This window comes from Berghia stephanieae, chromosome 4 (genome assembly GCF_034508935.2).
Source record: "Berghia stephanieae isolate SIO BIC M18660-M18661 chromosome 4, UCSD_Bste_1.3, whole genome shotgun sequence".
Classification (NCBI taxonomy): Eukaryota; Metazoa; Mollusca; class Gastropoda; order Nudibranchia; family Aeolidiidae; genus Berghia; species Berghia stephanieae.
Genome location: NC_088363.1, coordinates 4,512,571 through 4,537,446, shown reverse-complemented (window position 1 = coordinate 4,537,446; position 24,876 = coordinate 4,512,571). Strand labels below are relative to the sequence as shown.

The 24,876-nt window shown below is 38.1% G+C and overlaps 4 protein-coding genes and 1 non-coding gene across 5 annotated transcripts in view; 4 read left to right on the top strand and 1 right to left on the bottom strand.

Annotated features, from left to right (window-relative positions):
* Window positions 1-16,667, top strand: part of LOC144969921 (tryptophan 2,3-dioxygenase-like) — a 69,557-nt gene extending 52,890 nt beyond the window's left edge. Inside the window, exons 9-14 of the mRNA XM_078908992.1 lie at window positions 1,084-1,194; window positions 1,809-1,865; window positions 4,594-4,648; window positions 11,166-11,303; window positions 11,988-12,078; window positions 14,405-16,667. Coding sequence (XP_078765118.1) covers window positions 1,084-1,194; window positions 1,809-1,865; window positions 4,594-4,648; window positions 11,166-11,303; window positions 11,988-12,078; window positions 14,405-14,642 — 690 coding nt within the window. The 3' untranslated portion in view covers window positions 14,643-16,667. The remainder of the gene's footprint in view (window positions 1-1,083; window positions 1,195-1,808; window positions 1,866-4,593; window positions 4,649-11,165; window positions 11,304-11,987; window positions 12,079-14,404) is intronic.
* A 1,450-nt stretch (window positions 16,668-18,117) lies between these two features.
* On the top strand, window positions 18,118-20,179 carry LOC144971672 (CGG triplet repeat-binding protein 1-like). The gene is made up of 4 exons (XM_078912745.1): window positions 18,118-18,823; window positions 19,368-19,623; window positions 20,001-20,090; window positions 20,158-20,179. The coding sequence occupies exons 1-4, from the start codon at window positions 18,511-18,513 to the stop codon at window positions 20,177-20,179; spliced, it is 681 nt and encodes a 226-aa protein (XP_078768871.1). The 5' UTR covers window positions 18,118-18,510.
* On the top strand, window positions 19,851-22,295 carry LOC144969922 (uncharacterized). The gene is made up of 3 exons (XM_078908993.1): window positions 19,851-20,444; window positions 21,071-21,320; window positions 21,540-22,295. The coding sequence occupies exons 1-3, from the start codon at window positions 20,200-20,202 to the stop codon at window positions 22,179-22,181; spliced, it is 1,137 nt and encodes a 378-aa protein (XP_078765119.1). The 5' UTR covers window positions 19,851-20,199; the 3' UTR covers window positions 22,182-22,295.
* A 1,223-nt stretch (window positions 22,296-23,518) lies between these two features.
* On the top strand, window positions 23,519-23,592 carry Trnak-uuu (transfer RNA lysine (anticodon UUU)). Its single transcript has one exon. It is a non-coding gene; the product is annotated as a tRNA-Lys (tRNA).
* Window positions 23,593-24,148: 556 nt separating this feature from the next.
* The window catches only part of LOC144971671 (uncharacterized), an 18,726-nt gene continuing 17,998 nt past the window's right edge, over window positions 24,149-24,876 (bottom strand). Inside the window, exon 9 of the mRNA XM_078912744.1 lies at window positions 24,149-24,280. Coding sequence (XP_078768870.1) covers window positions 24,149-24,280 — 132 coding nt within the window. The remainder of the gene's footprint in view (window positions 24,281-24,876) is intronic.

Below are 24,876 nucleotides of genomic sequence, written 5' to 3'. Positions count from 1 at the left end.
CAACATTAGGACTGTTGTATTCTAATACTCTCACGAGATGTCACTTCCTATAGCCAAGTACTTATTCATACCTGAATCAAGAGGGGTAATGAGTGCAAAGTGCTTTACCCAAGGACACAACATCAGGACTGGAATTTCCCACCACAACTGTCACCCATCCGGCCAATGACCATGTTTAACATTGCTTTACTGTTGTGATGCACGATATACTGTACAGCTGATTCGCATGCACTGCCTACTTGATCTGAGATTCCTGCACTACGTAATGAAAAAAAATTAAATTATTTTACATTTGGCAAAAACACGTTTAATAACTCTTTGGAAAAGAACAGTATAAGTACCATCTTTATCGAAAATAAGAATTATTATTATAATAATGATAATAATAAAAATAATAATAATAATAATAATAATAATAATAACAATAATGATAATAATAATAATGATAAAATTTTGTTAAATCTTACATTGGTTCATCTGTTTTCTCCATGACTTTATCACTGATTTAGTTGAGTAGATGGGTCTATTAAATTTGGCAGAAAGTAGTTTGAAAGTAGTGTGCTCTCTACTACAACTGGTTACTAACAATTAATACAGTCTATTTAATGATACTTATACTTGGATAGGTCCTGGCTCCATTTGGCTGTGTGGCACTAAAAGACTTTTTTAAATGCAATCATCATCATCCATCGTGGCTTGTGCTCTTGAGCACGTTGCCGGTCAGCTGTCTCCATGAATCACGATCCTCTGCAGTGCGCATGAAATCTGCGTTGCTTTTTAAATCACATTTGGCCATTCTTAGGTTATTTAGATAAGTCATTCCTTGTCTTCCTCTAGCTCTCTTTCCTTCGATCATCCCAGATGTTACCAACTTTTCTATTCTGTCTCCTCTCCACACATGTCCCAGAAAGCGTAACTGCCTCCTTCTGATGTTATCGATCAGTATTCTTCCCTTTCTCACCTTCTCCAACACTTCCTCCTCGTTCGGACACCTGTCTGTCCATGATGCAATGCATTATAGTCATTTATAAATCACGGATTTTTTTTTGGATTTTTTTTTTGTTTGTTTTATTTTCCAATTAGAAATGGCTGGAAAGAACTCCTGGTTTGGCCGTCAAGTCTTTTCAATTTTGGGAGTTGTACAAGAGGTCAGTTTATAGATGGCTACAGGACACCATCTTGGTTCCAGCTGAGGTATTTAATTTTTTTAATTTGGAATTTTAAAAGATTTTATCTATGTATATTTTGTATAATTCTAGAAATGTTGTTGTAGTTATATGAAAAAATGTTAATGCCCAAAGAAACAAAACGTGGTGACTGAGACAATAAAGATGAATGACTGGGTAGGGTCCTTGACCTCCCATCGTGGGCACGGGGGCACTTACTGCGTCTTCTATCCCTTCATTCTGTTTTCCAACAAGCTTTCTGATAGTAAATTGTTGATTAAAAATTTTTTATCAATAGTGACTACTATTTTTATTTCTTAAAACCTGCGAATTTTTTTAATTTTCAAGTAGACAGGTCTGTTTTACCTCACAATGCACTTACAGTCAGATGCCCTCTTTGATGGCTGAGCAAGGTTTATGACTATATGTTGAGTGAAGTTCAAAACTTTGGGAAATTGTTACAATTTTTTTTTTCATTTTATTCTATTCAATTGAAAAAAAAATGTGTTTTGCCATTTTAGATAAATGATCGCTGATTTTTTAAATTTTTTTTGTTTGTATTTATTTGTTTTGTTTGTTATTTCTCATCATTCATATTAGTAAACCAAAAACAGTAACATTTTTGACCTTTTTTTTTCTCAGAATGCAACAGATGAAAAAACAAAGAAAACTCTACTTGCTGAATACAATAAGCAAAAGGTTGGTTGATTGTTTCATATGGTATGTATGCCGTAGTAGTTGTTCCTCAGGGCCGTAGTTTATCCCGGTTTCACTTTGTGAACTAGAAGTAAACCAAAGGGTATTTTATTTCTAATTAGTAGAAATAGACCAAAATATATTTCTAATAATTAGCAAGTCACTCGCCCTAACACAATGATAAGTTTGTTAACTTTGTGAACTCAAGCCATTAAAAAAATTAAATTTAAAATTCCTACTTAACACATGTCCTGAATTATAATGTAATATATGTATCTATGTATCCTTGCGTAACGTCATGTCACTTTTTTGTACGAGTTGAATTTTAACTTTATCTTTCAATTTCCATTGGACATGTTTGCAATTTTTAGGACGAGTAATTTGCATATTTTTTGCATGCATATTCACCTTATCTTGATGCATATTGTTCATTTTTAAAATGCATAAAACCGCAGGGCCATTATAACCTAAATGTGTTGCAAGTGCCGTAAAACCCTTTAAAAAAACAGTTGCCATTGTCTTACATTTTCATTAGCTTGCTAAGCTAGATCTAATATTTATATCTTTTGACTATCCGTTACTTCTTAGGTCTTTGTTTTTTCTTAAAGTATTTTCTGCCAGATCTTATAGACCCAGCTGTCCAATCATTGCTGAGTGGACAGGGGAGTCAGGAAAAAAATCTTTGCAATAAAGTAGTTATAGAAACTGGGGAAAACTCCGGCTTCATGACCCTAATGGTTCTGAAGACTACTCATTTTTGGGGATGTTTTTGTTTGTTTTTGTTTTGTTTAGTTGTTTTGTTTTTTTTTGGAGGAGGGGGGGGGGGGGGGGGGGAGGGGGGATGTTTCTGCATTGATTTAAAATACAACACATTAAATGAAGTTGAGATGAGTAGCCATAAAAATTGCTGGATTTTCATCGCCATGCTTAAGTCCCTTTGCAGACCTTATAAATCATATTTCAATTTCATTCGAAACAACACTCTTACGATATCCTTTACTGCTTCTAGCAAGATACTTATTAATAATTATAATAATAATAATAATAATAATAATAATAATAATAATAATAATAATAATAATAATAATAATAATAATATTAATAATAGACTGTTGCGCACGGTATCCTCAACAATGAGGCTCTTGGCACTTTATTCATGCCAAATTCATGTGGATTAAGATCTTAACGCTGCCTTATCATAGAACACAAAGCTAGAGCAAGAACAAATTCTTCTGTTTTTATCAACATAAGTGCCTGCTCCACTCACTTTTCTGAATTTATATTCACCCGCAATATCGGAGATTACTCAATGTCTCAATGTTATATGTTCATGTTGAGAATAGAACTTCAGCATCACTGCTGGCTTGTAAACAAACTTCGCGGAGTTGTGTGTCTTGAACCCATGACATCAAGAAGTCGGGACAGGGACTCAGGATGGAAACTACGTTTGAAACTACTTTTTTTTTAGGAGTGGTGGATGGCGTCGATTGCATAGCGTCTCTCTCACGGCCAGGCCGGGTTGTCGTATCAGTATGGTCTTGGGTTTGAGCCCCCATCGTCGTGAAAAGAATTTTATTCTCTATTTTCTACTCACTTCATTTTCTGTAATTATCAGCTTAACCCTCTCCTTACCAACCAGAGGAAAATCTTCACATTCGTTACGATGTAACCATTAATATCACAAAATTAAAAGAAAATATTTTGTTATAGCTCTAAAAACTTGACACTGTAATTTAGAGCTCATTTTGCTTGACAATATTATAGAATTTATTGGTTGCTTTTGCTGTTTGAATTGCTTAATCTATTTTTGTTTAGAGTGAGTGTAAAGTAAAATTTTGGATAAAATTCTGAAAATCGGCTGTTAAGGAGAGGGTTAAGTGCCTGCTCCATTCACTTTTCTGAATCGCAGAGTGGCTATTTTTACAGTCCAGTAAAGATGGTTCTCGAGACTATTTTTTACAGTCATTATCTCGACCACCCTTTGCATTTAGGTCACCAAGCATTATAGGTACCTACGTCATGCTTTGGAGTCTCTTGAACTGTTTGATTTTAGCTTATCATAAAAGTTTTATTTAGCGGGTGGTTGGATGGGAGCATCACCCTTGAATCATATACCTATGATGTTCGCATGGGTGTACGATCCGATAGTGATGTCGTTTCTTCTTCTCTTTACTAGCCTATCCTGCTTCTTTGGTCTGTGATTGTATTTTTGACAGGGGATATTTTTTTTCCTGTAAATCTTCTGCCTGTTTGTTCTTGGTTATTTATAATTTAGCTTATGATATCTTATGGTTATGATTTTGATTTACATTTGTACTATTTTTGTTAGATTGCTTGTTTTTTTGTTTCAGCAGTCTCTCATATAACCTCAATTGTGTTGGAAGAGACCTAAAGCAACAAACAAACAAAAAAAAAAAGTTTTATTTCTCATCCTCACTTGTCCTCTGGTGGAGCATAACAAACAATGACTGTCAATTTAGCACGCTTTGAGTTGAAACCTGCCTTGAGCAATCATTCTCCCATTGGCTTCCATTCTAGTAGAGCCTTTCTTGTTTTGTTTTTTTATAATAGACGAGCCTCGCTATTTAAATGTAAAAATAACCCAGAGAAACATCTTTACGGTAGTGGAAAAAAATAGCCACCGTGTTTCTGATTTAAGTAAGCTTGTATTTCAAGACTAATAGTTTTAGATTTAGCAATGTTTTTGTTTTTTTTCCCTTGTATCTGACAGGACTCATTTGAAAGTATTATGGTGGATGAAAAGTATGCTGCATGCCTGAGTCGAGGCAAGTTTTGATTTGATATACATCTAATTATTTGGGGGGGGGGGGGGGGTTGGAGTTTAAATTTATAATTATTTAAAAGAAATTTTTTTTTTTTAATTTGAGCTTTATATAGCGCAATATCCACTAAATGTGCTCAAAGCGCTTTACAAGGGGTCCCTGACCAACAGCAACATTTAACATATAGGACGGTGTGGCGACCAGTTATGTCGGTGCTTCGCACGAACATTTGTCTTACATTTTAAGCACTACGACGCACTTCTATTGTATTCAATGTTTACTTCCGTTTTCTTAGTCTTGTACGGTTCGTCCTCTGATCCATACAATCAATCCAAGTTCTATCAACTATTAAACGTTAGCAATAATCTATACACGGATTTTGTTATTACTTTATTGTATCATTACTGACTATTTCTACATTGGTGACCCCGACGCGGATACGTAAAATGGCTCAACCAGATCTCTCACAACAAGTCGCGAATTTGACAGGCCAACTACAGGCTCTTGCTGCTTCCACCAACTTCCGTGAACAACAAATCAACTCTGTCTCCATCAAGCTCCCGGAATTCTGGACTAAATCACCAGAGGTTTGGTTCGCAAGAGTGGAGGCACAGTTCAACACCAAGAAAATTACTCAGGATCAGACAAGGTACGACTATGTTGTCAGTTCTCTTGACATAAATACTGCAGAAGAAATTCAGTCACTGCTAGTAAACCCACCACATCTTGATAAATATGGCAGCTTAAAAAAAGCCTTGATCAAGACCTTCGGCAAATCCCAGACCCAGAAAGACACAGAACTCCTTAATCTTAATGGTCTTGGTGACAAACGCCCAACTGCTCTACTGCGCAAGATAAATGCACTGAATGATGACCCTGTCACTCTGAAACGTGCATTATTTCTCATGAACCTTCCCCGGACATTCGAGGCATTATAGCCGGGCACAATCTTACAGACACAGAAGAATTGGCTGAGGCAGCTGACAGGATCTGGGAGACACGCATGTCCGGTGTGCAACATATTTCCTCATCACCATTCCTGACTTACCCTCAGCAGGATGTAACAACCACACGACCACAGTCAGAGGAGACTGTTGCTGCAATTAAGACAGTCCGCCAACGTGGACAGCCTCTTCAACATAGCATGCCCAACTCTATTTGCTATTATCATCAACGATTTGGACCAGACGCCCGTCGCTGCCAAGATGGTTGTAAATTTTCCAGTTTACTCAAACTCAAAGGAAACAAACAAAACTTGGCTTCTTCGGGAAACGCTTCGGCTGGCAGATGAACGTGGAATCGGTCAGCAATCCAAATTCAAACACGTTTTCCATTTATGATAGACGTTTGGGACAATCTTTCTTGATCGATACTGGTGCTGATGTTTCTGTATACCCCGCCTCAACTCAAGACCGCAGAACATTAACACCTTCTATTACACTCTCTGCTGCAAACGGAACATCAATCAAAACCTGGGGTAAACGCACCATCACTTTAGAAATAAAATCTAATCAAGTCCTCAATCACGAATTTTACCTGGCAGATGTGACACGTCCCATCCTGGGTGCGATTTCTTTGTTTCTAACGCCCTGATAATTGATCTAAAAGGAAAACGACTCTTGTCTATGGACAACATTTCTGTTCCACTTAAATATACTAATTCACCCATAAGCCTTGCCGGCCTCTCAGTGCACCCAAGTACTGCATACTCTGACCTCCTTCAACAGTTTCCAGACCTTGTCATTCCCCAGTTTAACTCATCTCGCAACAAACACGGCGTGGAGCATCACATAATCACCAATGGGCCACCCGTCCACGCTCGAGCGCGCCGTCTCAATCCAGAAAAACTGACTGCAGCAAAGGCTGAATTCTTCAAGATGGAGCAGATGGGAATCATCCGTCGCTCTAAATCAGCATGGGCATCCCCTCTACATGTAGTTTCCAAATCAGATGGCCAACTGAGGCCTTGCGGTGACTACAGACACCTCAATGTTGTGACCAAAGATGATCGGTATCCTCTACCTCATATTCATGACTTCAATAGCCGCCTTTCTGGATGCAACACCTTTTCCAAGATCGACCTGATTAGGGGCTATCATCAAATTCCCATGGCAGAGTCGTCAATTCCAAAAACAGCAATCATTACGCTATTTGGGTTGTGGGAATTCGTGCGGATGCCATTTGGCTTGAAGAACGCTGCCCAAGCATTTCAAAGACTCATGGATGGCATTTTGAGAGACATACCTTTCGCTTTCGTCTATGTTGACGACATTTTGGTTGCCAGTCATTCACATAAAGAACATATTGAACACTTACGGGAACTTTTTCAACTCCTCTCTACAAACGGACTTGTGATCAACAAGGCGAAATGCGTTTTCGGTGTTAGCGAGTTGGATTTTCTTGGCCACCGTGTGACTGCTGAAGGGATTCTTCCACTACCGGACAGGGTGGCCTCTCTACGTGACAGTGCCCCTCCCACTGACCGTGCCGGCCTTCAGCGATTCCTTGGCTTGCTAAACTATTACCACAGATTTATCCCACACGTGGCAGACTTCCTTGCCCCACTACATTCTCAGGCAAGTGGCAAAGGACAATCCATCGTGTGGTCTGATGACTGCAATACGGCGTTTGAAAAGGCCAAGGAGGCTTTGAAACACGCTGTTCTCCTTCACCATCCCCTACCAAATGCCCCAACAAGTCTTACAGTTGACGCTTCCAACTCAGCTGTCGGTGCACAACTTGAACAAAAGCAAGGTCATAACTGGGTCCCGCTTGCCTTCTTTTCTAGGAAGCTCTCAGCCACAGAAAAAAAAATACAGTGTGTTTGACCGCGAACTGCTCGCCGCTTACAGCGCTGTCAAACACTTCAGGCATTTCCTGGAAGGTAGGGCATTTACATTATTCACAGACCACAAACCACTTGTCTTCGCTCTCATCAGTCAAACTGACCGCTCGCCTCGACAAACAAGACACTTGTCTTACATCGCCGAATTCACCACTGATATTCAGCATATCACAGGTCAATTTAACGTGGTAGGTGATGCCTTCTCGCGTTTTAATATTATGACGCCCACAGCCACATCTGTTCCATTATTGATTTCACTAAACTTGCATATGACCAGGTTCACTCACAGGAAATGGAGTCTTATCGCAAATCTACCACAGGTCTTACACTTGAGAACATTCCATTTGGTTCATCCACAGTCTTGTGTGACACTTCAACAGGCGCAACACGCCCCATTCTTCCAACGTCATGGAGTCGACAAATTTTTGACCAGATTCACGGTCTCTCCCACGCCGGCGCACGGCCCACACAACGCGCCATCAGTCAACGTTTCGTTTGGCATGGGATGAAAAGAGACATACGTAAATGGTGTAAAGAGTGTCATCATTGTCAATCTTCCAAAGTGCATAGGCACACCCGAGCACCACTTGTCGACCGGCCACTACCAACGAATCGATTTAGTAGCCTCCATGTTGATCTCGTTGGACCACTACCCATCAGCCAAGGTATGACTTACTTGTTTACAGTCATCGATCGCTTCACGAGGTGGCCAGAGGCAATTCCTCTTCCAGATGCTCATGCTTCTACCTGTGCTCAAGCTTTGATACACCATTGGATTTCCCGATTTGGTGTTCCTGAAAACATTACTTCCGACCGTGGCGCACAATTCACATCGGCACTTTGGACAGAGTGCAACAGGTGTTTGGGCATCAACGTCAACCGAACAACCGCATATCACCCTCAAGCAAATGGGATGATTGAACGATTCCATCGCCAACTGAAGGCAGCACTGAAAGCCCGGACCACAGGCACAAACTGGTATTCGGAGATACCCATTGTGTTGCTGGGGATTCGAACATCCTGGTGAGAGGACTCTGGCTGTTCCCCCGCTGATTTAGTCTACGGTTCAACCCTTCGTCTTCCAGGAGAGTTTTTGTCGTCGACTGGTCCTGAAACATCTACACCAAAGTCAGAATTTGTTCAGCGGCTACAAAACACAATACGTTCCATGAAACCACCACCCCCCAAGTTTCACGGCCAACAGTCCACATATGTGCCATCCAACCTGGCATCTACTGGTTACGTTTATGTGAGAATTGACTCGCACAGACATCCGCTCCAGCGTCCATACGACGGCCCTTATCGGATTATTGACAAAAGGGACAAATCTTTCATTTTGGACATGAAAGGTCGCTCTGAAAAGATTTCCATCGATCGACTAAAAACTGCACACCTCTCACACTCAGACACTAACATCAGCCACACAACAGCCAACCCAAAACCATTGACATTACCTCATTCAGATGACACGCAACTGAAACGCGTGAATTCGACCCCTGTCACGGGACGCCTGGAGACAACAACTCGATCAGGTCGAGAATCTCGGCTACCACCAAGATTCCGCTGAACAACTGTTGCGCCCCGCTGGGGGAGGGGTAGTGTGGCGACCAGTTATGTCGGTGCTTCGCACGAACATTTGTCTTACATTTTAAGCACTACGACGCCTTCTATTGTATTCAATGTTTACTTCCGTTTTCTTAGTCTTGTACGCTTCGTCCTCTGATCCATACAATCAATCCAAGTTCTATCAACTATTAAACGTTAGCAATACACGGATTTTGTTATTACTTTATTATATCATTATTGACTATTTCTACAACGGGACATGATGCCTGTTAGGCGATATTACAATTTTTCGGACAAAGACAACGCCGTTAACGGCCAGGTACTCATTTTACATCTGAGTACGGTGAGAGAATGTGAGTAAAGAGCCTTTTCCAAGGACTCAACTATGCGCCGAGCACGAGGCTCGAACCCAGAACCTTCCGGTCCGAAGCGAGTGTCATACCACTTGATCACATAGCCGCAATGCTTTCAGATATGCAGAGCTGCCCACTACCACGAAATATTCGTATTATTACGAAATGAAATTTTGGCTCCCATTTCAGAACTTCATGAGCATCTCTAAGTCATTAAAACTTATTGAAAATGAAGGTTGATGTCGGAGTGCATAATTTTAGGGCTTGTGAAGTGTTATTTCATCATTGTGAGGGTAAATTGTTGAGATATAGAGTTAATTATAGCGACTTTTACTAATTTTAGCACGTAAAACTACGAATTTAAAAATGTTCAGTTGTGTGGCTATGTGGTCTGGTGGTATAACACTGGCTTTCGTATCGTTCGAGCCTCGCTGGGTGCATAGTTGAGTTCTGGAAAAGGCTCTTTATTCACATTCTCTCACCGTCCTCAGGTGTAAAATGAGGACCTGGCCATTGACAGCGTTGTCTCTGTCCGGAAAAATTGTAATATCGCCTAACAGGCGTCATGTCTTATCCTACATGTTAAGTGTTGCTGTTGGTCAGGGACCCCTTGTAAAGCACTTTGAGCATGTTTAGCGGATATTGCGATATATAAAAGCTCAATTAAATTACTCAAGTGGATATGGTGTTTTTATTACGGCGTCTCGTGATTTGGATCTGAAAAGGTGTGGATGAAACAGTGCCGGACAAAGCAGAAAAAAACCCAAAAAAAAAAAAAAAAAAAAATTTTTTTAAACAAGAAAAAGTTATCCCCAAAAATAAATCTGTGCTTGTGTCTTGATGAGACATTTTTAAGTGACCACAAAGCACACACTAATCGGTGTGCTCTTGAAATTTACATCTGTTCCCCATTTGAATTCCTCTTTGTCTTGCTTTTTTTCTTATGCTTATCATTTTTAATCTTAAAATGTTTTGCTACCCATTTTTTCTTCCTATTTATTAGCGCTGAAATTACCTATATATGTTGCAAGCGATGTAAACCCTTCATAACAAACAAACAAAGGAGTTGTCTCTTTACTTTCAACTTTCAGCTTATAAATATTACATATTTGTGCAGCTATGTGGTCTTGTGGTATGATTTGACACTCGCCTTGGGATCGGAAGGTCCTGGGTTGAGTCCTTGGAAAAGGCTCTTTACTCACATTCTGTCACTGTACTCAGGTGTAAAATGAGTACCTGACCGTTAACAACGTTGTCTGTCGGCAAAAATATTTTTTATATCGCTTAACAGGCATCATGTCTCATCCTACATGTTAAGTGTTGCTGTTGGTCAGGGACCCCCTGTAAAGCGCTTTGATTAATTTTAGTGGATATTGCGCTATATATAAAAGCTCAATTCTTTTTACTAAAAAAACATTTTTTTACATCATCATCATCATCATTGCTTTTTTCACCCTGGGTCAGGGTATAGGCCACAAAGTTTCCATCCTTCTCTATCCTGAGCTAACTTTTTTTTTTTATCTCATTCCATGTCTTACCACTTTTCTGTCCTTCATAAATTCTGTTATTCCAGAAACTCTTCGGTCGCCCAAGATTTTGGAATTGGAAGAGTAGAAGGGGTGACGGCACAACTTCTATGCCCTATTTCATTTTTTTATTTTTCATTGATGATTTATTTGCATGCGTATTTTTAATACTTCCTAAAGGAGAGCACCTGATGATTTATTTGCATGCGTATTTTTAATACTTCCTAAAGGAGAGCACCGTTTGAGTCACCAGGCATTTCAAGGAGCTCTTCTCATCTCCCTGTACCACGACCAACCCCGATTCAACCAGCCTTTCAAACTTCTCACTCTGCTCCTGGACATTGATTCACTCATGACCAAATGGAGATGTGAGTAGTACCTCCTTTTACTATTAGAATAATACATAATATGATAGATTGTGTTTTCAGGGGATTTTTTTTTAACCTTTTTTTTTTTTTGCCATACTATTGAGTGAATTCATTTGCTGTCCACTTCAGTCCCTGATTGACAGAGGACTAAATGATAACTGGATGGAAACACAAATGGGTCTAACCATCTTATCTGTGTGGCTTGTAGCAGTCCATGTCTGTTAGATCTGGTGGAAAGTATGAGCGTCCTATCCAAAGGGTAGCAGCAATTGCTAATGTCCATTTAATGCTATAAAAACTTGGATAAAATCCGACTTCATTCATGGGTCTAGTTTTTTTAATTTACGAAATACTATTTGAATGAATCTGCCATATTGAGAAGAATAAAAGAAGTTTCTCAAATTATTTGGAGTCCAAAATTTTGTCATTTAAAATGTTTTTTTTTTGTTGTTAAATTTAATTATCAGAATTTCGTCTATCCAGGCATAAATAACAGACAAGCATTGTATCTAAAGGATAGCAGGCAATTGCTACTGTTCTTCATTTAATATGTATGTTTACATACACTATTTAAACAGTATGTCATCCAACAGATAACCACGTGATGATGGTACAATTGCTACGGTTCTTCATCAAATATGCATGTTCACATAAGCCATTTTAAAACGTTATTTCTTCCAACAGATAATCACGTGATGATGGTGCAGAGAATGATTGGCAGCAAAGTGGGGACTGGAGGCTCTTCGGGATATCAGTATCTCAGATCAACTGTCAGGTAGGTTATTGTACTCTATATCATATGGAAGGTGTCTGGCTCTAGCTGTTTGAAGTGTGAGAAAGGGGATTTTTAGAAAAGTTTGAAAAAAAACACATTGCGGCTTCTGCAATAACACTGAATGTGTATTTAAATCACATGAAATCCCCCCCCCCCCCCCCCCCCCACAATAACGGGATTGTGTTAGTCACAAGGGTAGAGGGGGGGAGCTTGGATTTATTATTCTTCTTCTTCTAGGTTCCATGCCTGGTCCAGGCCTCGGATACTGCATGAATTATCTCTCTCCATTCCTCCCTGTCTCTTGCTTTTTCAAACAGCTCTTGGATTGTTAGGTTGGTGAAGCCCTTCAGTTGGTCTATGAGTGTTTTTCTTTGTCTCCCCGGGCGCGTTTACCAGGTATTTTTCCACAACTTGCCAGGTATTCATTCTTATCTTTCCTTACTATGTGTCCGAAAAAGGATAGTTGTCGATCCGCTATTAAGGGGGCTTGGATTTAATATAATCTAAAAAAAATAATTTTTTACCACGATTGTGCTTTGCTTGCACTGTCAGTGCCCGATGCCCTCGATACATTTCATGATGACCACGCTCTTGACTACATGTCTTTTCATTATTTTGGACACAAGACTTTGAAATCTCCGGTTTAAGACTTTGTTATAGAGCTGGCTTTCTATATTGTCCTAAACCAATGAACCAAAATTTGATGCTATTTTCGGTATTAGTTTTTTAAAAGGAGTCATGTCTTCATAATGGAAAGAAAATGGATGCATTTGTTTTAGAATACTAAATCAATTTTTGATTACTTTCCTCATTTTGATGGGGGTGCAGACGGCTCACAATACAAGCAAAGGGATCCACCCAGATTTGGTCACTAGGTCTGCTGCAAAAGATTAGCATCCAATACAAAGTCTATTATCAAGAAATTGTTACTAACAGTACAGAAACCAGAAACACGTCTCTCCATGAGCCTCAACTCTCTCCTTACCGATAATTTTCAGTATTTTCTCAAAATGGCAGGCTTACCCAGCAGAAAAATGGATTTTTTAAAGTTCAAACAATCTCTCTACAAACAACTTTATGTTCTTATTAATTAAACAAAGATCATTGTGATGTACAAAATAAATCTGAATAAGAAAAAATGTATATTGTCTCGTAATAAATGTGACGATTTTGCTGTAGGTGGTAAGGAGAGGGTTAAAGCTCTGAAGGAGTTTTTTTTTTTAAAACCTCTTCTGGACTGTTTTATGTTGTTTTTTATTTATTTATTTTTTTTTTTTTTTTTGTGTTTTTGAAAGTGACAGGATTGTTTCACAAGCACACAAAAGCCTAAAGACTGAAAAAAAAAAATTAAAATCAAGATTTTTTATCCATGGTAGTTATGTCTTAGCATTGTCTTTGTGAGGTCCTTTGACCTCACATGGCGGGCAGGAGGTCACCTGCCGTGTCATTTATCCGCTTATATCTGTTTTCCAAGTTGCTTTCTATCTTTGTCTTGGAATGGTTATTGCTTGAGGTTGCCCTGGCCCTTGCCAGAGTCCTTAGTTTGGAGGGAAACAATCAAGTGTTTAGTTAGTTTTGGGAGATGATTTTTTTTTCTCCTTATAAATCATCTCTGTTATGTATTGGTGGTTATGTTTTCTGTTTTTGATATAGTCTGTAAACATTCGAGTGTATTCCTCTTAGTGGGGTCTTGTGCAGGTGTCTGGATGAAACTTTTAGGTGATCTCAAACTAAGTACACTGATAGCGTGCTCTTGGAATCATTTCTTCCCTGTTTGAACCAATTCCCTTTCGTCTTACTTTTTCTCATATCCTTTTAACTGTAACGGTGGAATCTTCACCCATTCAATTGGCCCTGGTGCTGGAATGACCAAAACGTGTTGCAAGCCCTGAACTCTTTCAGCGCTGAGGCTATATTCGCATTTCCATCACAAAATGGCTGACACCTGATTGAGGCAGCATGAGAATGACAAGCCATGACAAGTGACATTCAAATTTGGCTCAAAAGCTCAATTAAAATACCCCCCCCCCCCCCCCCCCCCCCCCTTGGGCCAATTGAATGTTCTCATGAAAGAAATGATACCATTGGTTCAATTTATAGTACTTTTTGTAGAAAGTGGGATTGGATTACATTATTATATTTGCCTTTCAAGACCAGCTGCACTGTGCGGCCATTGGCCAGTAGAACAGATTCTGCTCTGGCTACACAGTGCAGCCAATGGTGCTGAAAGAGTTAAAACTCTTTTATAAAAAAAACAACATTACCTTTATATAGATCAATCTCGTTACTTGAAAACTCATTCATTTTTCATCTTCTCTCCGACCAGTGACCGATACAAAGTATTCTTGGATCTGTTCAACATGTCCACATATCTCATCCCTCGAGACTACACTCCACCACTCTCGAGGTCCCTCAAGAGACAGCTCAGCATCCTCATCCACGAGAACACGCCCCGCGATTCCGATGATGAAGACAACCAAGACTCCTCAGACGAGGACGTGAGCAAAGAATTGAACGGTTTGAACTTGGCAAAGGAAAACCAGAAGGTTAAATTCGAAATCTAGATTTTCTTTTAATTGATGTATAATGTTTTGAAATTGTTGATGAATTATATTCAAGGACCAAAGCGTTCATGCTTTCTAACTGCTGACTCGTCATATATGTCAGTGCATGACATAATCAGTCGGAAGGTGAAAATTTAGGATATTTGCATTTTTTTGCATTCTTGAAACAATATGCTCCCCAGAGCATTTTAATCTTTATTTGAAGTAAATCGGGAGATTTGTCAAGAAGTTTTGGTCAGATGTATGGGGAAAGGTATCCAGCAACTTTCTCAACTCAAATTTCATACTTTTTCAGCTGTAAAAAATATTTAGAAGTGAAATTAAGCTTTGATATTTCCCGAAAATGTACAAAAAGGGTTGATTTAATCATTTATGACAAGAACTCATTTTTGATAAAAAAAATTGACCTTGTAACGAAACTTGGCAATATCTCAGTTCAAACCTTTTCACCATCCCACCGATTATGTCATTCACTGTAACATTTTTGTGATGCTCCATGTCTTTCTGGTGTTATGTCGGAATGAACTAAAGGGAGAAAATTCAGTCGAACGTCAACTGGATCAGATCTGAAGAATATAATTGCTTTTAACGATGTTATTTAAAAATTTATTTTACCAAAACAAGAATTTTCCTCAATGTACGCATTTATTTTAACTCAAATCTTGTAACTTGAGCTTAAGGTAAGTTTTAAGCAACCGGTTCATTTCAACACAGTTGGTCACATTTTATTAGTATTATTATTTTATTTTATAATTTTATTTTTAAATACTTTATTTTATTGTTATTATTATATTTTTACTATCAAATAAGTCAGTCAGATAAATTTGAAAGCTCAAAACTTGTTTTATTTTATTGTTGAAAAAAAAAATAGTGTTGATACCATTAATAAATGTAATTGTCTGGAAATGAAAATCGATTATAGTTTTTGTTGGTAAATAGACTTTTTATATATATTATCACATTTATTTGAATTATGCGTTTTTTTAGTGCATTGTTAGGCCCAAAATGACAGCTGATAATTGTTCAAAGAAAACTTTCATTAGAAAATTTTAATTCCTTCTTCATTCAACTCGCTATGCAAACTGGGTGGGGATCCTGACCTCCCATAGCGGGCCGGGAGGTACATACTGTGTCTTCTATCTCCTTATATCTGTTTTCCAACATGCTTTCTGTCTTTGTCCTGGAATGAGGTTACTTGGTTTTGTCCTGGCCCTTTCCGGAGTCCTGGCTGGGAGGGAAACAGTCAAATGCATAGTTATTGTTTTGGGAGATATTTTTTTCCTTGTAAATCATCTCTCTGTTATGTATTGTATTATGTTTAGGTTACATATTATATTATATGATTGGTAAACATTTGAGTGTATTCCTCTTAGTTGGGGCCTGTGCTTGTGTCGATGAGACTTTTAGGTGATCTCAAATTAAGTACATTGGTGGTATGCTCTTGGAATCTACATCTGATCCCTATTTGTTCCCAGTTCCCCTTTGTCTTACTTTCTCTTGGGTGCTTTAATTGTAATTCTAGAACTTTTTACTATCCCATTTTCTTCCTTTTTACTGGCGCTGATATAACCTAAATGTGTTGCAAGCGCCGTAAAACCCTTAAAAACAAAAACAATAGCTATGCAAAGAAAATTAGATTGTTAATAATTCATGAACAGATTTATCAGGATTGTAACAGGAGAGTCTAAGTCTAAAAGAAAAATGATATTCCAGTCCTGCAGCCTTGATAAAGATAAATCACATTAGGGCAGTTCAAATTTGTTGATCTGGGTGGGGTTCCCGACCTCCCATAGTGGGCAGAGAGGTAATTGCTGTGTCTTCTTATCTCCCATATCTGTTTTCCAACATGTTTTGGAATGAGATTACTTAGTTTTGCTGACCCTGGCCGGAGTCCTTGGCGGGGAGGGAAACAGTCAAATGCATAATTATTATTGTTTTGGGAGATGATATTTTTTTATTTGTAAATCATCTCTCTGTTATGTGCTGTTTCTTTTTTTTTGTTTGTTTGTTTTTAAAACATATGATGTGTAACATTTGAGTGTATCCTCTCATGGATCCTTCGGTGTTTGGGTAAATTTAAGTGTTCTCAAACATACACTGAGTTGCTCATGGAATCTACATCTGTTCCCTATTTGAACCGTTTTCCTTTTTCTTTTGGTGCTTTGATTTTAGATCTAGAATCTTTTGACTATTCCATTTTCTTCTTTTTTTACTGATGCTGATATGACCTAAATGTGTCACAAACGTTGTAAAGCCCTTAAAAACAAAACAAATTTGTTGACGCTATCAACATTTTTTTAAGGAGGGGAGAAAGGCGTATAGTCCAATTCAGGTTGTGTTTTTATTTGTTTTTCTTTACTGCTTTGTTACCAGTTTAAAAGATTTCAAGGGCTCAAATGTTGGTCAATGAATTTATATATAAAGTTGTTTTAAACACCAACCTATTGTTGTGTTGCTTTTAGTCAGGGTGACTGGGTGGGGTTCCTGACCTCCCCCATATTGGGCAGGATGGCACTTACGGTGTCTGCTAGCCCCTTATAGCTGTTTTCCAATTTGCGTTTTGCCTTTGTCTTGGAATGAGATTACTTGGTTTTACCCTGGCCATGGCCGTAGTGTTTAGCTGGGAGGGAAACAGTCAAATGCATAGTTATTGTTTTGGGAGATGATATTTTTTTCTTTGTAAATCATCTCCCTGTTATGTATTGTTATAATTGTTGTTATGAATGTATAATATAATATAAGCATTTGAGTGTATTCCTCTCAGTGGGACCTTGTGCTGGTATCTGGGCGAGACTTTTAGGTGATCTCAAACTAGGTACACTGATAGTGTGCTCTTGGAATCTACATCTGTTCCCTATTTGTACCATTCCACTTTTACTTTTTCCTCAAGTCCTTTTAATTGTACATCTAGAATGTTTTGACTATCCAATTTTCATCCTTTTTTTACAGGCAATGATTTGACTTAAATATATTGCAAGTGCCGAGTCAAGGTGAAAACTTTGTTTGTTTTAAGGATTTTACGGCGCTTGCAACACATTAAGGTCATATCAGCACCAGTAAAAAGGAAGAAAATGGGACAGTAAAAAGTTCTTGAATTACAATTAAAGCGCCCAAGAAAAGGGAAGACAAAGGGGAATTGGTTCAAATAGGAAACGTGTAGATTCCAAGAGCATACTATCAAAGTATTTAGTTTGAGATCACCAAAAAGTCCCATCCAGACACAAACACAAGTCCCCACTAAGAGGAATACACTCAAATGTTTACAAATCATATATAATATGTAAACAAAATATAATATAGTGCATAACAGAGAGATGATTTACAAGACAAAAAATATCATCTCCCAAATCTCCAGCTATACATTTGACTGTTTCCCTCTCAGCTAGGGTATGCTGCCAGGGCCAGGACAAAACCAAGTAATCTCATCCCAAGACAAAGACAGAAAGCATGTTTGAAAACAGATATAGGTGTCATCGTGGTTTTTCGCGGCCGCAATGGCAAATTTGCGGCCGCAAAATTCGCACTTTTCCGCAATTTACCGCAAATTTTACAAATTTCATGAAAAATCTAAATTTTTCACCATTATTTAACCCGAGTGGTTTTTTTAAAGTGGCGAATTTCCGAAAGTCAGCATCGTCCCTTTCTTTCATTTTCTCATAGCTCCTGGTCTGTTTAAACTGCTACTGGAAGCTGCCCAGTCTGGTTTTTAAACTGCCATACTACTAACAGACGTTACATTGCAATTAAAAGGAGTTTTTCTACTTTCACTTTCACCTTAGTGACGAGTGACGCTATTATTGTTATCTTCAATTGGTTTCGCTACCGGCGTTCTTTTCTCTTACATCTACTTGTTGATTACAAACTCGCTATGGACAAGTTCCTTGGTTTAGACATGAAGAAGGCAAAATGTGCTCGCCATGTCACTGCACACCAGCGACACTCAGAATACAGCCAGTGGACCCACGTCAGTGGTTCAAAGCTATTCTGCACACCATGCAACAAGGTTATTGACCACTTACGAAAGTCTTCTGTGGATAGCCACCGCAATTCCGCAGACCATAAAACAAAAGAAGAAAGAATGAAGAGGTCACATGCCACTGACGTGGATGAGAGTGAAGCAGTGAAGAAGCAGAGGACATTGGATTCTGTTTTGAAGAAACCGTCTACAGTTTCAACGCAAGGTGAGTGGTGCACCCTTTCCCTCTAAATGAGTACTTAGTTTTGGGTGGATATTGCTCTATAAATCTATACAATTACAACTATATAAAAGATGAGGGTATTATTATTACTATTATTATTATTATGATGATGATGATGATGATGATTATTATTATTATTATTATTATTATTATTATCATTGTTGTTCTTTTTATTATTACTTTGTGGTATAGTGAAAAGACACTCGCTTTAGGATCGGAAGGACCTGGGTTCGAGCCTCGCTCAGTGCATAGTTGAGTCCTTGGAGAAGGCTCTTTACTCACATTCTCTCATGAAATGGAGGTGTAAAATGAGTACCTGGCCGTTAACAGCGTTGTCTCTGTCCGAAAAAAATTGTAATATCCCCTAACAGGCTTCATGTCCCATCCTACCTGTTAAATGTTGCTGTTGGCCACAGACCCCTTGTAAAGTGCTTTGAGCACGTTTAGTGGATATTGCGCCATATAAAGCTTATTTTTTTTAAGCTATTCATATTAACAAACTATTTTTTAAATTTCTTTCTTTCAGCAAGAAATGATATCTGCAATGAAGTTGTTTCAATGTTTGCTGCAGCAAACATTCCCTTATCGAAGGTTGACCACCCAGCAGTCAGAAACTTCTTGCAGACAAGAGTTGAAAACGGTGGTGCCATTCCACAAGCTCATCAGCTGCAGGAATGCTACTTAAAGAGGGAGTTCACCAACAAAAAAGAAGTGGTGTATAAGAAAGTTATAAACAAGCCTGTGGCCATCATCTGTGATGAAATGTCTGATGATGTTGGAAGGTGGGTTTTGTTTTTTGTTTTTGACTGACAATGTTTGTAGAAACTAAAGCGAAAGAGTAATTTATATATAGGAGTAGGAGGCAGGTGAATACACACACACACACACACACACACACACACTCACGCACAATCATATATATATATATATAAATATATATATATATATATATATATATATATATATATATATATATATATATATATATATATATATATATATATGGGCGTACTACACAACACAACATACACAGTGATCAGTTCGAATCCTTAGTTTGAATTCTATAATTAAATGCTGAGAGCAATTATGATATCACTTTTGCATCCTTCCCTATATGTTATTTTGTGTTTTCTCTTATTTGTATCGCCTATCTTTTCAGGTTTGTCCTCAATGTCTTAGTTGCACCACTGGAACCCTTGAGCGCTGATGTGGACAAAGTCCAAAGTTACCTCTTGGACACAAGATTTTTGTCTGTCACAAACCACACAACCGTTGCGACGGCCATAATTGAATGCTTAGTCTCCACTGGCATCAAGTTTACTGACGTCGTCACCGTAAACACAGACAATGCAGCATACATGAGGAAGGCTTTCAATGATGTATTGAAAGGGCTCATGGCAAATGCTACGCATATCACATGCATGGCTCATATCATGAGCCTAGTGGGTGATGCCTTCAGAAAGCCCTTCAATCGCACCAACAAATTCGTCAAAGCTGCAAATGCGATATTTTGGAACGCCAATGCCAGAAAGGCAAGATATCTGCGATTCCTGACACCACTCGTCAAATCTCCAAAGATGCCTCCAAACCCAATCGCTACACGGTGAGATTTTGAGAATTTTCCTTTCTTGGTCATGATTCATCTGGGTCTTTAAAAAAACTTTTTTCACCTAAAGGTGACACATTGTTAATATTGGATATTGACAAATAGGAGGGTCAGTCATTCTTATTACCTAATTTGATATGTTAGTAAACATATTTAGTAGTATCATGTTACAGTTATAGTAATCTGCTCCCTTTTTTTTGTTGAAAAGATGAGCTTTAATTAAGTATCTGACTGGGAAAGTGCTTGCTATGGCTTAATAGAATTGATTATTCCATTATGTTATCTTTTTAGATTGTCATCATTTTTTTATTTCAAAGTTAGTTTGCTTTAACCATTGATATAAGAAAATGCACTAGAATTTTTAAAAATAAATATTGGAAGCTATCTTGCACAATTATTTCGGGGTAAAGTAAGAGGGTCATAGTCAACCATTAAAGTCAATGCCTAACATTAGTCCTCACTAGGTCAAGTCATATGATGATGGTAAATTCAACAGACTATACTATAAGGCCAAAAACTGATAGATTAAGTAGGTATAATGTTATCTTCTTTTCAAATAAAAATTCAATTTAACAAATGAATTAAAAATACATCATTTCTTTTACTTCCTTTTCAAAATCCAGATGGAATTGTTGGTTTGAAGCGGTCTCATACCATGAGAAAAATTTGCAGCACTTTGCCACATTCATTGCGAAGGAAATGGAGCACTGTGGGCGCACGGCTCCAGAGTCGTTAGTCTACTTGAATGATATCCTCTGCTCGGTGTCGGAGCGCCAGTTAATTCAAGCAGAGATGAGCTTTATAATCCAGCAGTCTCAGTCCATCGTTGTAGCTACTGATGTATTCCAAAGCCAACGTCCAATCGCCATGACAGTAAATATTCATTTTCTCCTCCTACCTTTAAATCTTATTTTATAAGATTAAGAGCAGGTATCATTATTAATGAAACGATTCCATCTTTGTTGAAACTCTGCCTTTGGACACAACATTATAGTTGAATGTCTTTGACTAGAGCAAGAAAAGAATTACAAAACAAAAATACTTTCTTATGTTTTTTAATCCTTGCCTTATTCTTATTTCTATTTTCACCAGGCGTGGTCAAAGCTCATGGAAATTAAGGACCAGTTTTCATCTTGCCATGTGACCCTACAAGATGTAGAAAGACACTGTCCGCATGACCTGGACCAACATCTCAAGCTTCAGCTCCAGGATAGTTTTTGTCAAGCTTTCTCTTTGGCCAATGAAAAGCTTGAGAAATATTCATCGACGGAAGGCCAACCAGGGATGGAATTATTGAAGGAGATACCTTTCTTCAATCCTTGCAATTTAGTGTTCATTGCTGACTCTGATATTGATTCTTTGACCATTCCTGGTATTCATGAAGTACCTCGTGTAGAAGTACTTCGATATAAAGAGTCTCTTGGTCCAAGAGCAGTGTCGGCATCTGGAGGCATTCCACTTGATCTGACTGTTTTTTGGAACAGTGTTAGCTCAGATGTTCCCCATCTTGCTACGCTGGCAAAGAGATACATATACACCTGCCTTAATTCTGCTGATGCTGAGAGGTCCTTCTCCATTTATAATCTTGTATTTTCAGACAGGAGAAGGCGGCTCAACGAAGCAAACTTAAAGGCTTTGGTGTTCCTTTATTATAACAGTTTTATTTCCTATGAATATCTTGTTTATTTAAATTTTGATACCTCTCTTTGCAGGTTTTTCGTACTTTTGTTTTGATATAAGATTAAGATTGATGTTTTAAATCATTTTTCATTCTGATCTGCACCTGAGTGACTTTTGTGTGCATCTTCAGATCATTGTAGTATTTGGGGTCCCCGGAACGAAAAAAAGTTATCCGATTAGTTAACAAAATTTGCAAAATTTGGCAATTTTTACGGCAAAATGTGGCAAATTTTTCTATTTTTTGTGGCAAAATTGTCATTTTTTTTGTGGCAAAATTTGGCAAAATTGGGATTTCAAATGGCAATTTTCCGCGATGACAGATATAGGGAGATAGAAGACACTGTAAGTGCCTCCCTGTCCACTATGGGAGGTCACTAACCCCACCCAGGGTGAAAACTTTCATATCAGGACATGTTTTATGTGGTTTGTGGCATTTATTTTTTTTGTTTGTTTGTTTGTTTGTTGCTTTAGGTCTATTCCAACACAATTGAGGTTATATGAGAGACCGCTGAAACAAAAAAAACAAGCAATCTAACAAAAATAGTACAAATGTAAACCAAAGTCATAATCTAAAGATATCATAAGCTAAATTATAAATAACCAAGAACAAACAGGCAGAAGATTTACAGAAAAAAAATATCCCCTGTCAAAAATACAATCACAAACCAAAGTAGCAGGATAGGCTAGTAAAGAGAAGAAGAAACGACATCACTATCGGATCGTACACCCATGCGAACATCATAGGTATATGATTCAAGGGTGATGCTCCCATCCAACCACCCATGTGGCATTTATTATGGTGTTTATGACGATATAAATAAATGACTGAAGTCGTACATCGCTGTGGTTGTTTTGGTTCTTTTTTAGATTTATTCACTATTACTACCTCCCATAGCGGGCAGGGAGGTACTTGCTGTGTCTTCTATCCCCCTGTATCTGTTTTCCAACATGCTTTCTGCTGTCTTTGTCTTGGAATGAGGTTACTTGGTTTTGTCCTGGCCCTGGCCGGATACCCTGGCTGGGAGGGAAACAGTCAAATGTATAGTTAGTTTTGGGAGATTGATATTTTTTTCCTTGTAAATCATCTCTCTGTTGCGCACTGTATTATGTTTTGTTTACGAAATATATATTTGTAAACATTTGAGTGTGTTCCTCTTAGTGGGGAACTGTGCTTGTGTCTGGATGAGACTTTTAGGTAGATCTTAAACTAAGTACACCGATGGTGTGCTCTTGGAATCTACATGTTTCCTATTTGAACGAATTCCCCTAAAAACAACGACAAACACCCGAGTGACGTCAACTTTATTCTATCTATATGTCTTGTCTTGTTATGAAGTCGCAACTCTGTGCTTCGAAGATCATCGCGGCTGTTAACGATGGCTACTGTAGTTGTCTCTGTGGCACAATCGGTTAGCGCGTTCGGTTTTTAACCGAAAGGTTGGTGGTTCAAGCCCACTCAGGGACGATTTTTATTTTCTTTTGTGTTGCAAGCGCCGTAAAACCCTTAAAAACAACGATGCAAAGTCATAGTGACTAGAATTAGGAGGATGTGGAGCTGAATCTTGTTTATTGGAATTTTCTACATAGTCGATAGCCGAGTGAAAGAGTACATACTGGGTTACTTCAACTTCAAAGGAGGTTTAATGTGAACAATCTGCTTAACACAGAACGTTTCGAGCCAAAACCTACTTCAGCCAACAAGAAAAAATACTATTCTCTTCTTTTAAAAAGCTGTAGCATTCATTCTTGTTTTATAGTTTTGAAAGTCAATAACTTGTAACGCTTGCTATAGGGAATGCGATTAGCGGAAGAGTAGCGTCCCTTGAGAGGACGAGAGACGCATGCGCACAACCAACATGACGTTCTCTATCTAATAACTTTTCCGCCGGTGACGTCACAGACTATGGGTGACGTCCAATCAAGGGACGCTACTCTTCCGCTAATCTCATTCCCTATCCCCTACTTTGACTTTGAGTTATTTCAGGAAGGTAAGGGCCATGAACCCAGCCCTCAGCTTCCTTTCAGCCACATCCCAGCTGCTCTCTTGTTTTTCCTCTTTTTCTTTGGCAGCTTTCTTCAAGAACGGATTGTAGACTCAGGTACTGGCACGATTTCAAATTCTCCATGGAGTTTTTGTCGCCCTGTACAGATTCCTGTGGATTTGAAACAAAAAAAATTGAATGATTTAAATTTGATCTTGTTCTATACATCATTCTGATTCATTGATTCATTTAGGTCCCCCCCCCCCCCCCCCCCCCCCCTTCGTTTTTTCCCCTTCACCAAAATATAAACTTGCTAATTTACCATGAATTCTGGGGTGTTTTTTTTAATGTAAAAAAAATCTAAATTTGTATCTAGTCTATTAATTTTTTTTTTAATGTGTATGTGTGTGTGTGTGTGTGTGTGTGTGTGTGTGTGTGTGTTTAAAAACGGAACATTTGATAACTAAGTAAAAGTCAAAAATATTGAGATTTATGTCAACTAGTCGGTGGTATCGCCAAATTGCCTTTTTAAAAACGTTAAATAATAAATAAATAAACTGTATTAATCCATTAAAGGGATTGGAGAATTAATAAATAAGCATTATAAAATATACAGTATTTACATATTTTATAAAGCAACATTGTGAATGGAAAAAAAATGAAATAATAATAAAAGTAATAGTAAAAGTGCATCTATATAAAATGTATATTAATACATTGAAAATATAGTATATATTATTTTGTATAATGTATATATAATATATATA

Coding starts and splice junctions, on each gene's coding strand:
- LOC144971672 (XM_078912745.1), top strand. CDS start 18,511: ATGGACAAGTTCCTTGGTTTAGACATGAAGAAGGCAAAATGTGCTCGC. Junction 18,824..19,367: donor GTCTACAGTTTCAACGCAAG/GTGAGTGGTGCA, acceptor TCTTTCTTTCAG/CAAGAAATGATATCTGCAAT. Junction 19,624..20,000: donor ATGTCTGATGATGTTGGAAG/GTGGGTTTTGTT, acceptor CTATCTTTTCAG/GTTTGTCCTCAATGTCTTAG.
- LOC144969922 (XM_078908993.1), top strand. CDS start 20,200: ATGAGGAAGGCTTTCAATGATGTATTGAAAGGGCTCATGGCAAATGCT. Junction 20,445..21,070: donor CCAAACCCAATCGCTACACG/GTGAGATTTTGA, acceptor TTCAAAATCCAG/ATGGAATTGTTGGTTTGAAG. Junction 21,321..21,539: donor AACGTCCAATCGCCATGACA/GTAAATATTCAT, acceptor TATTTTCACCAG/GCGTGGTCAAAGCTCATGGA.